The sequence below is a fragment of the Dreissena polymorpha genome, chromosome 6, assembly GCF_020536995.1.
Source record: "Dreissena polymorpha isolate Duluth1 chromosome 6, UMN_Dpol_1.0, whole genome shotgun sequence".
NCBI lineage: Eukaryota > Metazoa > Mollusca > Bivalvia > Myida > Dreissenidae > Dreissena > Dreissena polymorpha.
Window position 1 is genome coordinate 22689099 of NC_068360.1, and position 16193 is coordinate 22705291.

Sequence of the window (16193 nt, forward strand, 5' to 3'; positions counted from 1 at the left end):
GAGCAAGTTATTTCCATTACAACTTCAATGATGTAAGCTGTTTAGTTGCAATAATGTAACTCTGCTCTCCGTTAACACTACGTGTCGCCGGACGTAGGACGAAGACAGTTATGTTTATCACAACTATAAGCTGTTTAAAAATGGTTGTTCGACGAAAACTTGAGCTCACTGTGTTGGTGATTGTGAGGTCTGAGATGGTGTTGAACGTGATATTGCATACATTCACTGTTATTTTATACAGTCATAAGTATTTAAACGTGATGTTTAAAAAATAATACCAATACATTGGTTATCATGTTGTCGAAAATTAAAGTATCAAAAATACAAAAAATCTAAATTTGCATCCAGATTGTTTAAAAACCCATCATTTTTCAGATGAAGAATGTCAAACTTTTGCAGTTGTTGGTTGGCTTCTCAACCATGCAACCTAGGTTCAATCACCTCTCACAGCGCATGTTTTATCAACTAACTGAAATTTGATTTCAAAATGATTATAAAAACACAATCTTCCATGGAAGGTTTGACCTATGATGAACTACTTCTTTCAAATTAAATCTAGATATAAGAATCACATTTCATTCAGCATGTTTAAGGGTCAATTACAGACTTGTAGACTGATCTGGGATTTACAGCAATAAGATAATAAACTTCAAAATTTAATAAGAATTCATGTCCATTCATTCAAAAGCTTGTTCAGTGCCATGACTTGTACCAGGAACGTGTATTAGATTAATACACATACCTGCTTGTACTCTTTGGCAAAACAAACTATGTTTTTAGCATCCTGGCATCTGCTGTCAGTGTCAAGTTCTGCTGGTATGGAGAGGACAACAAAATGAACATGACTTGCTCAACTGGGGACCTACATCCAGCAAACATGATGTCCAGGGCAGCTGAGAATGATGCCTCTGACTCCACAGAAAATGAGCCAGGTCATTTGGAGCCTGAAAGGGACTACCAGTGTATGGTATTTCTATACAATGAAACTTACAAGTGGAAAGACGGTGTTGACATTGTTCCCCATGTGAACTTTACCTGTGATTTACATCGATATTGCCATGGCTTGCAAGGCGAAGGTGGAGTGAAGGTAAATTTTTATATAGTGCTCAAGGTGAACTATTGTGACCACCCTATGTCTGGACTATGTCATTGTGACTCATTGGGTCATTGTCGACCTGAAATGGCTTGAAGTCACCCGGGGGTGACTAGAAGCCGATTCTTGTCACCCTAGAGTGACTTCAAGCCGATTCATGTCGCCCTGGGGTGACTTCAAGCCGACTGGGTGACTAGAATCGGCTTGAAGTCACCCCAGGGTGACATGAATCGGCTTCTAGTCACCCCCGGGTGACTTCAAGCCTTTTCAGGTCGACAATGACCCAATGAGTTTAGCGCATTGGGTCATTGTCGACCCGAAATGGCTTGAAGTCACCCGGGGGAGACTAGAAGCCGATTCTTGTCACCCTAGGGTGACTTCAAGCCGATTCATGTCACCCTGTGGTGACTTCAAGCCGACTCGGTGACTATAATCAGCTTTAAGTGACATGAATCGGCTTCCGGGTGACTTCAAGCCATTTCAGGTTGACAATCACCCAATGAGCGACAATGTGTGGTGTCCAAAACTTAGGTCACCATGTTAAAGCTTAGAAAAACCTTGTTACCACACCAAAGGCCACATACATGTATGTGACTCAATCTTGGTGATACTTGGTCAAAATGTTTATCTGCACAATATCTAGACCAAGTTGGAATCTTGGTCACTTGCCTCCAACAACTAGGTCACCTTGTGAAACATATCACCAGGTGAAGTGTTCAATAATTGGTGTCTGTGAACTCAGGTAGGCCCTTAATGGCCCAATTGTTTATGCTATTAAGATATAAACATAATTAAAAAATTAGTGGTTCCATGGGGTCTGGGGGCATGGGCATATTGTTCTGCTTCTGTGCACATGATGGCAATCAAAGCTTTAAACTGCCAGATTTGCTCGAAACCTAGACTTATAATTAATGATGTACCCTTACTGGCAACATAGTAATTCAGCCAAAAAGTGGCTTCGGAATTGTTCTCTATTTTTGAACTTTTAATTCGCAAAAAAATCTATACAATTTTCCTAGCAGCTTTTTTGAACTTTGAATATCCCAAACTGGACATTTTTCTCAGCAGTGTTTCTGTACTTGGATTGTTGAAAAATTGAACATAATAATTACACCCACAGTTCAGAGTGGATGGACATGAGGGACTGCTGTACTGCTGCAACTCAACAGACAACTGTAACACTCCCGCTGTGCTCACCAGACAGAAGTGTTACACAGGCTCAGGAGGATCACATCATGAATATGGTACAGGGATTTCAATAGACGCAGAATCCTGCGTTTTGACGCGAGCAAATTAAAAATGACTCGTTTTTGACACAACCCTTTTTTCTGCAGTGTGTCATTTTGACACATCGAAAATTTGACCCGTGCGTCAGTCAGTTAACATCTCGAGTTACATGGTAATAAATCTCGCTGTGCTCCTAATTGAAATTAATGTTTCAGTATTTGAAAATCAGTCTATAATCGAGGGAATACCCCGGGCGTTGTTTATCTTATCTCATCTCTTCCAATACACATGTCACCATCTAAATAGTGCGTGCGCACTAACTGGGTACTTAGCAGCAGTGATTACCTGATAATTGATTGACCATCCGATAATTGCAGGTTTTTTTTCAGACTTTGTAGACGGCACAGTTAAAGAAAGTCGGCAAAATTAATTAAAGAAAAAACAACATTGATCAAATGTCTAATAGTATTAATTACGTAGTACACTAGTAAGTCCAGCGAGTTTTGTCAGTTTGTTAATCCACCGATTACGAATAACACCCATCTTATATAAACTGGAGTCACAGTTCATTTTTTATACTAACAAGTCATAATACTACACAAACATTGAGAAGACACATTTCCTCGATAAGATATAAATTATCCGAGTAGAATTAAATTGCTACGTCATGACCTTCGACATTGTAAATGGCGGACGTATTGTAAATTAACATTCAACCCGCGTTCAATTCAAAACTGGCAATTCATGTTGCAAATAATGGTGATTCAATAATGGAAAAAGCATTAACTGGATTTAACAAACATTTGATAAGGTTTGTTAAACCAGATAAAAACAAGAAAAATTTGGATTATTAAATTTAAACTACAGGTAAGGCATTCTTAAGCGTACATATTTCGGACATGTATAGTATTTGGATAAACAGAAATAGATATACTAGATGTTCCATGCATTTAGATTGTGTTTTGTTAGAAAAGCTATCATAGGGATGATGATGATATAATGACGATAAATATGTGATGAAAAGGTGCTACCGGTACATATCTGAAATTACTTAAATGTGTTAAAAGACTTATATGTGTTATAAGGAAGTATATTTTAATGGACCAATTTATTAAAATATGTTGTGTTATGTATCATGGTATTGTTATTTTATAAAGTAGTATAACTTGTAAAGATATTTTGTAACTCTTAGAGCATATTTTTATCTAAAAAATTGAATAATACAGACAAAAACACAATTAACGCGCTTCAAAATTGACCCCAGCATTTTTCAATTTGACTCCTCAAAATTTCAGTCCAGGGGTCATTGACACCTGGTTTTTAAAATCTATTGAAATCCCTGATGGTAACACTGGCAATATTTGTATGACTTTGGAAAATGATGAATTTATGAGAATTGGGTGACAAAAAAGTGGCAGCCTTGAAATCTGGTTCCAGTCTTATGGGTTTGATCTTGACCAGTTTTGTGACATTTTTAAATATTTTGTCAGAGGAATTTTGGATGAAATTTGTATTTAACGTTCAACGCATATAATTTTGCCAATGCATGTTTAAAAAAAAAATACTAGTATGTTAATTTTAAAAGATTGTCAAACAAAAAAAGAGCATTTTGTATCTTGTTAAATCTATGTTACCAGACCACATCTAGCGTTGAAATTGTGGCTGTTGCTTTAAGGAAAATGGATTTTTTATGTCCCCCACCACTATAGTGGGGGACATATTGTTTTTGCCCTGTCTGTTGGTTGGTTGGTTTGTGTGTTTGTTTGCTTCAACTTTAACACTTGCCATAACTTTTGCAATATTGAAAATAGCAACTTCATATTTGGCATGCATGTGTATCTCATGGAGCTGCACATTTTGAGTGGTGAAAACTCAAAGTCAAGGTCATCCTTCAAGGTCAAAGGTCTAATATATGGGTCAAAATTGCTCATTTAATGTACACTTTTGCAATATTGAAGATAGCAACTGGATATTTGGCATGTTTGTGTATCTCATGGAGCTGCACATTTTGAGTGGTGAAAGGTCAAGGTCAACCTTCAATGTCAAAGGTCAAATATATGGAGGCATAGTGTTTCACAAACACATCGCTTGTTTTGGGTTAACTTTATTTTTTGTAACTTTATTGTACAAAATATTTTTTGATTTTGAGTGTTTAATGGGCTTTTAAAACATTTAGTTAATGACATAAATTCTATTTCCACCCTGTATATATTCCAAATCTGAAGTAATCAAAATTCTACATTATAAAGAAAAAAAGTAAAAAAGGTTTAAGTCATTGTAACTTAAAAAAAGAATTATGGTAAAAAAAGGTTTAAGTCACTGCTACTAAAAATAGAAAAACAACAAACAGTGCTTCCAGTCAATAACTGTGAATTGTGGTGACCAATGTTGATGAAACTAAGGATATAGTTACGCTTGCATGGAGACCTTGCATGGGATTGTGTTTGGTTGGTATCTGGTAAAGATTAAGTTCATTGCTACAAAATAGATAAATTGCTTTCTCTCAATGAATTGAGTTTTGATGGAGGTATGATGCTTAAATTTTGTGTGTACATGTAAGTAGATTACACAAAAACCTACATGAAGCTTGGGATTGCATTTGGAGCATATAATGTTTCTGAAGTTGTGTTGACATATCTACCAGCAATGGCATATTGTGTGAACTCACCACTCAAGCATCTTAAGTACAGCTGCCTCTTTTTTTTCTTTACAGAGGTGACAGACTGTGCGAGTACTGAGTTGTATTGCAGCACTGTTACATCAAACAATATTGTTCACACTGGATGTGACGTGAAAAATGTGTGTACACATCTCAACAAAGATGGAGCTTTGAGTCTATGCCACTTCTCTGAGGTTTGATTTTATTATTGTTGCTACTATATTCAACAACACCACTCGCAATAATATTGCTTCTTTCATTTTTAGCTCGGCTGTTTTCGTTGAAAACCTGAGGTATTGTCATAGCCAGCTCGTCGTCAGCCATCCGCCTACTCGTGCTAAAACCTTAACATTGGCTCTAAAATCAAAGTGCTTCCACCTACAACTTTGAAACTTCATATGTAGATGCACCTTGATGAGTTCTACATGCCACATCCATTTTGGGGTAACTAAGTCAAAGGTCAAGGTTGCTGTGACCTCTAAAAAAAAAGAAAAAAAAAATCTGACAAGCTTTCATTTATTCAAAACTGCACCCCTAGCCGAGCATTGGCACCCATTATGTGTTGCTCTTGTTTATCCCCCGCCATAGGCGAAGGGATATTGTTTTGGCGTTGTCCGTCCATCCATCCGTCCGTCTTTCCGCCCTTCCGTCCGTCCGTCACTTTTGTGTCCGGAGCCATATCTTGGAAGTGCTTTTGCGGATTTCATTGAAACTTGGTATGAGTATATATATGGATAAGAGGATGATGCACGCCAAATGGCATTGTAGACCATCTGTTAATAAAGAAGTTATGGCCCTTTGTATCTTGAAAAAATGCTTTGTTGGGTCCGGAGCCATATCTTGGAAGTGCTTTGGCGGATTTCATTGAAACTTGGTATGAGTATATATATGGATAAGAGGATGATGCAAGCCAAATGGCATTGTACGCCATCGGATAATAACAGAGTTATGGCCCTTTGTATCTTGAAAAAATGCTTTTTTTGTGTGTCCAGAGCCATATCTTGGAAGTGCTTTGACGGATTTCATTGAAACTTGGTAGGAGTATAAATATGGATCCTGCGATAACTTTAAAAGTTCTTCTTTTTTTTAATGAAACTTCCAACATGGATAGATGGCAATATGGATATTATGCATGTCATTTTGTTTTGTTCCTACGTCAAAAATTCTGGTTGCTATGGCAACAACAACAACAAAAAATCTGACAATGGTGGAATTTCTGACAATGGTGGAGCCGGTAGGAGACTTTTATTGCTGGGCAATAGTCTTGTTTTATTTAGTTTTTCCACTTTTTTGGGTGGGATTTGTGGCATGGCTCCAATAAAAAAAAATCAACAAAAGTGTTGTTGTTTTTAGATAAGACACAACATGTTTGTTTTCTAGTTTGCTTTATAACACCTTAGGCGAGCTCGCTTACATGTAGTTAGTGAAGCACAAGACTACAAATTTATAGGTGGTAGGTTCAATCTTGGCCAGGCCTCATAACTTGAGTGGCTATTGTTCATGAAATCTGATAACATTGATGAATTTATTATTTATAGGTTATGGTATTATAAATAAATAATTGATTTCTGGCATGTTGGTGCCTTGGTGTGTTAGAATTTCTTTTTGTTTTATGGATTAAAGTGTTTAATTTAAACCTGAAAGTGGTGATGCTTAAGGTAGCACACCCGTAATGATTTCCCGCGATTTCTTCAAAGATCGAAGAGCCTTTTTATCCGTTTACTTATGGATATCTAATTTTAGCAGTTACTAATGTGAAGTTGTCGTTGCTGAGTGGTTAAGGCGATAGATTAGAAATCTTTTGGGATCTTCCCGTGCAGGTTCGAATCCTGCCGACAACGCATACTTTTTGTGGCGCGTTTTATTTCTTTTCTAACGTAATTTGATTTAATATAGCATATAAGCTATGTTTATTGTTGAATATGTTGCAATTTTTATGCACATTCTTCAATTTTTAAAATTAAGACAACGTTATGGCTAAATTGGGTGATTTACTGCTGAAAATACGAATCATGCATGTTGCATTTTTATTTTTATTTATAAAAGTAAACGGTAAATCTGTCTATTTCTTGGTATTTTTGCTGTATATAGTGTATCTATAAAAACTAAGTTCAAAATATTACTTAAATGATACTATTTTGAATTTTATGACACTTTGTTTTTAACCAACCCAATTTCTACTTGGCTGAAACCACTTACATTTCATGGCGCTCTTCCATAGATAACAAGTTATAACAAATAAATGTCTGTAAAAGAATACTTATTTCATCTTGTTTAAACTTAAAACACCTTTACTGCATCTGTACACACCAACTGCATGCCCATATTTGGATATCTGGATGAATTATGGAACTTTCATATACCCCAGGGGTGCAAATAAACTGGACAAAAGCCCAGGGTGGGAGTGGTTTTGAAAAAAATCAGTATGTTTTTATACAAAGCATGGAAAGCCTACCTAAAAATGTGCATATAGTTCAGTAAAATGATGATGATTAAGAAAATAATACATTCGATTATATTTGGAAAGGTGCCCATTACGGGTGCACTACCTTAATGAATTGTTTTTTCTTATTTTTTGCTCACCTTAGCACAAACTGCTTAAGACGAGCTATTGTCATCAGTCTGTGTCTGGTGTACAGCATCATGTGTGGTACTTTATGTGTCATCCATGTTTAGCTTATTTCTTCATTATTTTTTATCGAGTGCACCGGGATTGTCTCCCATATAGCCATCGCCCCCAGAAAGACGTGTTAGTTGGTTACGGGGGATAGTGCAAGATACAGGAGACACCCCGTTCCAGAGGTGACCCTGGGTCTTTTAGTGCCCGGTGTATAGCACCTAGTACACTGCACCTCGGTTTAACGTCTCATGCGAAAGACGAGTTAGTATGTTAGGTGCAGCGGGGGATCGAACCAGCGATCTCTGGATTGTGAAGCCAGTGTGTTACCACTAGACCACGGATCCGCTACATGTTTTGCTTATAATTGCTCTTGACAATATAAGGCCAAGTTTGAATCTGGGTCACATGTGTTAAAAATCAACGTCACCTGGTCTGATATTAGAAAAACCTTGTTACCATTCTAGAAAACACTTGTATTGCTCAATCTTGATCATGACTGGGCATAAAATATGTCTTAAAAATAAGTACAAATCTCGGTCTATTGGGTCAAAACAAGATCAATATGTCAAACCATAGAAAAACTGTGTAGCAACTTTAGAAACCACATATATTACTTGATATTGATGGAACTTGTTCATAATGTCATTTTGTTAATGTCCTTATAAGAATTCCTTTTTCAACATAACCAGATATACCATCAAATTATGCAATCCAAATATATCAAAGCACTACGTTCATTTACCAAACTCAACTATAAATAGACCAAATCTGCCCTGAACTGGTCTCTCTGATTTTCCCTGTTTTGACTGTTTTTGAATTTGGGCTATTTTCTGATGAGCTAAAATCTGCGTAAACAGGAAACAGCGGAAACCAGTCACTCTCACAAACATAATAAGCTGCACTCTGGGATATCAGAGCTCAATGCTTGTGCATAAAGTATTGTCCTAGATTAGCCTGTGGACTGGCTAGTCAGGTATGACACTTTCAGCCTAGATTAGCCTGTGGACTGGCTAGTCAGGTATGACACTTTCAGCCTAGATTAGCCTGTGGACTGGCTAGTCAGGTATGACACTTTCAGCCTAGATTAGCCTGTGGACTGGCTAGTCAGGTATGACACTTTCAGCTTTTATGGAATTTGTTCATTTAAAGGAAGTCTCTTCTTCATAAAAATTGTGTTTAGGCAGAAAGTGCAGTCCCAGATTAGCAACTGCCCAGGCTAGTCTATGACGACACTTTACGCACATGCATTAAGCCTTTCCCACTCAAAAGCAAAGTAATAATGTCCAAACAGCATAAAACCTGAACAGATTGCGAGTAACTCGAAGTCTGTTCAGGTTTTATGCTGTTTGCTACTCATCTGTATCTAAAGGTTGAAAATGAAACTTTTAAAACTTGAATCTAGTAAGAAAGGTCTTAAATTAAATTTCACTTTTTAAGGGACTACATTAATGTAAAAATACGTATCTAAGTGGGAAAGGGTTAAGCCATATTTTCCCAGAGCACGTCTCAAGTAGAATCTAACAACTATGTGTGTTTCTCTTGCACAGGACACAGAGGAGGAGACCTGCTGCTGTCAAGGGCCGTTGTGTAACAATCCAGGCCCCTCACTGGGGCCGGCTATGGTGAAGCGCACACAGAGCTCCCTACAGAAGACCCTGTTAATTGTAATAGGAGTCACACTTGGGGTTCTGCTCATGGGTAGGTGGCAATAACATCAACTTCAACAGCCTTAAAATCTCTTCCATTGCAATTTTGTAAATTTTGTATTTGTTTAAAATGAAAAACAAACTCTGTGTACCTTTTTCGAGCTTTTTAACCCTTTCCCACTTAGAAGCAAGTGTGCAAACAGCATAAAACCAGAACAGCATGCGAGTAACTCGCAGTCTGTTCAGGTTGTATGCTGCTTGCTGCTCATCAGTATGTAAGGGTTGGAGATGAAGCCTTTAAAACTTAAATTTAGTAAGAATGGTCTTAAATTAAATATAATTTTCTAAGGACAACACATGTGTAAAAATACGTATCTAAGTGGTAAAGGGTTAAGTGTTATTTTATCAAAAGTTGACAATTAATTAATATTCAAATAACACTTGAACTTTATAAGGTGCTAATGATCATAATGTCATACAAATATACTGGTAAGAATACATATAAGAAAAGGTGATTCAACTTCTGTCTATTGGTCAATAAGCAAGGTTTTGAAGTTTTGGCAGGAAGCAATAAATTAAGAGCAATCTGCAAAGATTTAATTTTTTGTCCCATAAATACTGATAATGCAAGATTTGTTTTTCTCTTAAATGATGTTATATCTTTGCAGTGACATCAATATTTGTAAATTCTTTTTTAACCAGGTTTTCCGAAGGAAAAAACTGGTTATTAGATTGGCGAATGTCGGCTTGCGGGCAGAACAAGCTTGTCCGGGCCATAACTTTGTCGTTCATTGTGAGATTTTAAAATCATTTGGCACATTTATTCACCATCATTAGACGGTGTGTCATACGAAAGAATCACGTCAATATCTCCAAGGTCAAGGTCGCCATGACTAAAAATATATTTGTTTTGAAACAAAGGGTGGTAATTTTGTTTGTTCAGTTCAAAAGTTCAGTTTGAGTTGTCTCTGTTTATCAGACTTTTTTTTACAATGAAAACCTGGTTTTATGACAATTTTGTCCCTTGTTATAAGGCTGCCTTTGTGCGATTTATTAATAGTTTTGCAATGAATATTTTGTACATTGTCTACACAACACCTTTGATGTACAATTAAATGTCCTTCATCATTACAATGCCAATGAAACTAGAGTTTGACATTTCATCTTGATTTAGCATTATATAGTAATATACATTACAGGAGTGGCAGTGTACATGTATAGACGCTTCAGACCTGGGTCATTGTCAACGGAGAGTCCCTCGAAGGTTCAGTACCATAGCACCCAGTACAGCACAGTTGCAGGGGAAGTGGATGATGATAAGGTGCACATAATACAGCATGATGGGGCCGCTACAGACCGCAGTAGAAATAAGCAAGCTGGAATGGAGATGTTGTGATTAAAGGTCCCAAACCATGCAACAATTGACTGTTGATAATTTGCAATTATAGTATTCTACCGATGGTAGAAACTTTACAATCATAGTTATATTAGATTGCTTAGGTGGTATCAGCTTGTTCAGCACCATAATGCTGCTACAGAGTTGAGTAAAAAAGAAGCAGCCTAGCATGGAGATGTTGTGATTCATGAACAATTTACAACAATTGACTGTGTATACTTTGCAATATTAGTAGAAACTTTACAATCGTAGTTAAATTAGATTTCTTTAGTGGTATCAGATGATACACTGTACAGCATAATAGTGTTGTTAAAGACATCAGTACAATGAAGCAACCTGACATGGAGATATTGTCATGAATGGTCCCAGCTGTTTGCATTAATTGACTATAGATACTTTGCAATCATGCAAATAGTAGAGACTTTTGACAATCATTTTTGCATTAGATTGCTCAAGTGGTATTTATGCATGTTTATTTTTATGTGAAGGTAGTCCTTTTTTTATATAAAACAAGGTGCCATTTATTTATTGTTATTAAAATGCCAATTTGCTTGACATGAAAAGGTATTTCATGATATTAGCAGTTTATAACAGCATGCCATCGTCAGTTTGTAATTTACGCTTTTCTGAGCTGAGGTAACTCACTATGTACTGAACTTATTTTGTCAGTGTCTGTCCCTAATCAACTATAGCCAACAATCTCCCCCAAGATTGCTATGTAGGAATTAAATACACATAGGGAAAAGTTCCTTTTGTGTGTCTCTAAAACAACTTACTTTCTTCTTTTTTTTGCTTCATCAAATGTTTCAAGTTATATATTTTTTGTTAATTGTCAAGGTCCCAAAAGGGCTTACTTACTTTAGTTTTAATTGAAAACTTGAAAGCGTTCAAATGATAATTGTCTAGGATTAGATTAATCGGGTGCGCAGAATTTTCCTTTTATGTTTTTTTTTAACTTGACAAATATTTTATGATGACTTTTGAAATTTTCATTTGAAACATGCAATAGCAAGATTCAGGACAATTTTGCCCTTTTGCTTTATATTATTTTTATGTAAAATCTTAAAACCAAAATTGAAATATATTACGGTTATCTTATTTTACATATAGAATGTTTTGTAAATGAATCATTGAATAAAGCCAGTAATTTAGTTATAATAGTTCAAACATATTTATCGTACATTTTTGTATCAAAATACACAATACAAAAGGTATTCGAGAAGGATTGAAATTTAATTCTTATGTAGTTTTTCTGCTAAATATAATAACGTTATTAAATGCTTCTACTGGTATTTACTTAGTTGCATATGCCTGTATCCATGTATATGTATTATTTTTACTATATATGTTACAGTTTCTTAATAACTTTTTTAATAGCTTGTTGTTGTAAATAACTGTTTTTGATTGGAGAATACAAACATTTAATTCTGAAAGTTTATCGCTTTTTAATCACAAATGTTGCGAAAAATTAAAGTTTTCACCAGTATAAAAAAATGTGTTATATTGCATGGATAAAAAAATGATTTTCTACTGAAATCAGCAAATTATGTTGTTTATATGTGAGAGGCTAACTGGAGAATTTTGCTTGAATAATGATGTATTTATGTCATTTTACTAATATTTGGAGTCCAAAATCATGGACAATCTTATCTGCATTGTATAACGCCCAGAATTAAGTATTAGAAATCATTGCGAAACATTATTCATGTCTTAAACTTTTTTTCTTACTGTTAACAATGTTAAATCACTGTAATAGTCCTATAAACCCCCCAAAAGAATAAAATAAATATTTCATAATAAATTATTTGTAATCATTTTAATGTATTGTTAATATAATTATATTGTTTCCAATTTTTGTGTGTTTATTTACTTGTGCATAGAGTATGTTGGTATGTAATTTTTCGTTGTGGCCATATTTATATGGCTAATAAATTTATTTAATTTGGTTCTTCAAAAAATTCTTATTTAAAATTGTTTAAATGATGAAAGTAGTTTGTTGGATTTATTCAGACTTAAGCATGTGCACTTTATTTCGAGTATTATTGGGCTTAGTGCATGTGTGTAACGTATTGTCCAAGATTAGCCTGTGCAGTTAGCACAGTCTAGTCAGGGATGACACTTCCCGCTTTTATGGATTTTTTTGCAAAAGTGAAGTCCTCTAAAGCGAAAAGCCATTATTGGGGAAATTGCTGTCTCTGATGAGCCTGTTGTATGTTGGTTGTGATCTAAAGTGTGAACTTATGTTTAACATGCATATATATCTTTGAGTAGTATACTAACGAAACAATCACACATTTATTTACTACAGCTGCCAAGAAGTTACATTGCTAATTTAATCCAAAAGCTTTGTACAGATATTCATGTATTTCAATATATATTGCTGAATATATTGTATATCAAAGTATTTCTGTTAGTGATTTTTACTGTGTTATAGTGTATATATTCTTACTCATTTACTTGTGCTTGTTTTGCAATATCATACATTATTGTTTTAATTCACATTTATATGTGTATTCCTTGTTAATGTTGTTACTGTGATCATAATTATGTCCTGTTTTTCAATATGATATTTGTAACAAAATAAAGCAATGAACAAGTTTGCTAGTTTGTTTCATGTTATTTGTACAGCATATTTATAAAGACGTGTACAGATTATTTTGATATTGTTTAAAAGACATTTTTATTTTATTTTAAAACTTAAACATTTTTAACGTCAACTCTAAGTTTAAAGTAGATTAAAGTTAGTATAAAAATAAGTGTGAACATCTTTTAATATAGTTGAATCAATATTTCATAATTTAAATCAATTTTCCATTCCTAAGGTTTTGGAACATGACATTTCCCTCAATTATGTTCTATTTTTATGCCCCGGGTAGGATGGCATATAGCAGTTGAACTGTCCGTCAGTCAGTATGTCAGTCTGTCAGTCCGTCCGGAAAAAAAACACTTTAACGTTGGCCATAACTTTTGCAATATTGAAGATAGCAACTTGATATTTGGCATGCATGTGTATCTCATGAAGCTGCACATTTTGAGTGGTGGAAGTTCAAGGTCATCCTTCAAGGTCAAAGGTAAAAAAAAAATAAAAAAAAAAAACAACTGTGCAGTAGGGGGCATTGTGTTTCTGACGAACACATCTCTTGTTGTTTATTTTGCAGGTATGTATACCTGATTTGTGGTTGTTTTTGTCACTGCAATTTCAATGACAACCATGCGTCATTCATAAAATTAAAATGATCACTGGTTTCGGCATTCTTTCTCTACTGACATATCTGTACATTAAATTACAACATTGAGTTATTACATTATAGACTTTATCTTGTTTTAAAGTAACTTGCTTTTGTGCTCTTAGAGAAATAAACATCTACATTGTTTAAGTTGCAGCTTTGTAAAAGATGTAATACATGAACGGCCGTTTTCGTCATGTATCCTAATTCATCATTTGTATGTATTGGTAAGAATTAATTAATATCACACTATATATATTCGATTGTGGGTAGTCCTTAGTGTTGGTTTGATTAAAGATCTATCAATTAGCATTTGTTTTGATAAATCTTTGGTTTAATAGCATGTTTTTTGTGTGTTTCTATCCATCGCAACATGCACAGTTCTGTGTCTTTTACAAGTATAACCGTTTCAGTGCGGGAACCGAATTTTGAAGGCCTTTGCAAACAGTTTGGATCCAGATGAGACGCCACAGAACGTGGCGTCTCATCAGGATCCAAACTGTTTGCTATTCTGATAATATTCTTTGAAAACAATCGAAGAAAATGCTAATTTTAGAAATTCAGCAGACGCCATTGTAGCAGACGACAAATTTCCCAGCATGCAAAGGGTTAAAGTATTCATCATCTCATCATCATCATCATCATCGCCTGTGGTCCCATCTGGGACATAGGCCGCCAACCAGCTTCCTCCAGGCGTCTCGGTTCTGGGCAAGTCTCTCCAGCTGACCCCATGTTTGGCCCATCAGCTTAGCATCTGCATCGAGGTCACGGCGCCAGGTGTTTCTAGGCCGCCCTCTCTTCCTTTTCCACTGGGGTCCCATGTGAGAGATTTCCTTGTCGTATTGGATGCCCACCGCCAACGTCTCTGAAGGATGTGTTCTCCAACTGGCTGCTGCTTTGTTATTGTCCATTATTCTTCGTTGGAGATTGTATAAAGTATGATTTCATATAAAAAAAATCGCGTGCGTAGATATAACGTTATTCAAATGAGTCTACAAAATTCGGCTATTTTGCATTAAGCCTTTCTTATATTCGATGTGTTTACATTAATTTAAAAAAAAGTAAATAAACATAGAGGCCACAGTAAATTGCTCACTGGCTGATTTCTGGTTGTCTGCTCACGCAGTCTTAATGGCGTTGCTTTTTATTTGTCAATATCGAAATTACGTGATTGTTTGTCACGAACATTTACGAAAAGATATTGTACAAAGATGTTTCCGAAACTGAAACGAGATTCAGGCACCAACACGGAAGTATTGTCCGCTTTGTATTGTAAATAGTCATTGTTCTGTAGGAGTGGTTCGAAGACATCTCGCCGATTGTCCATCAGATTCTTATTTAAATATCGATTGACCAATCAGCGATCGATAAATCGGGCGCACCGGTTGCTTACATGTCCGCCATTTTCTAGGCAAAACGGAAGCCTAGTTCTCGTTTTTTGTAAACGAGTTTCGTAAATTTTATTCGAAAATTAACAGGAAATGAAATATAGTGAAACTACGGTGGCAAAAAGGGGGCATATGCAATATGTTATTTAACAGTCTCAATGACGTGCGCACGTCATAACTATGACATGCGCACGTCATAGAAATAGTTAAATAAAATATTTCCTATGTCCCCTTTATGCCGCCGTATGAAACGGTGTAAATAGGGTTTATTTAACTCGGACAGTCGGTATCCAGATATATGTTAGAGGAATTCATACAATTTCCAACGCGGAAATGTGGCCTTGACATGTACGGGTGAAAGCTTTATGCATAGAATTACAGAAATCCCCATAATATAACATTATTATATTTCACCAACTAAAAAAGTCATATAAGCCAGGGACCTATACAAACAGGTATGTTGTTTGTATAAGTCCCTGTATAAGCAAAAATAAGTATATGCATATACCACGTGTATATGTAAAATAGTAGGGACTATCGGTACCCTCATTTCGTGACTTAACGGAATCAACTTTATAAAAAGCTTTTTGTGTCAGAAACAAGTGAAAACAAATTAATTTTGCTATTTAAATAAAAATGTATCGATAAATGTCATCGTTTAATAGTTGTTTATAACTGCTCTCACCAATACACACGGTAACTTGGGGGAAGTCGGTACCTGCGCGAGCGACTGATACTGGGAGCTTTATTTAGTAGCCTGACCGAAATACCCTTCATAGAACGTAATTTATATCAGAAAATGACCAAACTATTTTTGATTTATTACACTTTCAATTAAACTGGTGGATAAATGTCCCATAATCAATGTTTAATATGGGTAATATTTCTATATGCGTAATAACATGGGATTTCGGTATACCTGCTCGGCGTCAGAAAG

General features: G+C 35.5%; 1 protein-coding gene and 1 non-coding gene across 2 annotated transcripts; both read left to right on the forward strand.

Moving 5' to 3' along the window:
- The first annotated feature begins 29 nt into the window (after positions 1-29).
- LOC127834052 (uncharacterized) lies at positions 30-12793 on the forward strand. Its single transcript, XM_052359621.1, has 6 exons — positions 30-187; positions 781-1087; positions 2214-2337; positions 5034-5173; positions 9147-9297; positions 10445-12793. Exons 1-6 carry the CDS (start codon positions 111-113, stop codon positions 10639-10641), a joined length of 996 nt encoding a protein of 331 aa, XP_052215581.1. The 5' UTR covers positions 30-110; the 3' UTR covers positions 10642-12793.
- Trnas-aga (transfer RNA serine (anticodon AGA)) lies at positions 6739-6820 on the forward strand. The gene has a single exon. It is a non-coding gene; the product is annotated as a tRNA-Ser (tRNA).
- Positions 12794-16193: the final 3400 nt, after the last annotated feature.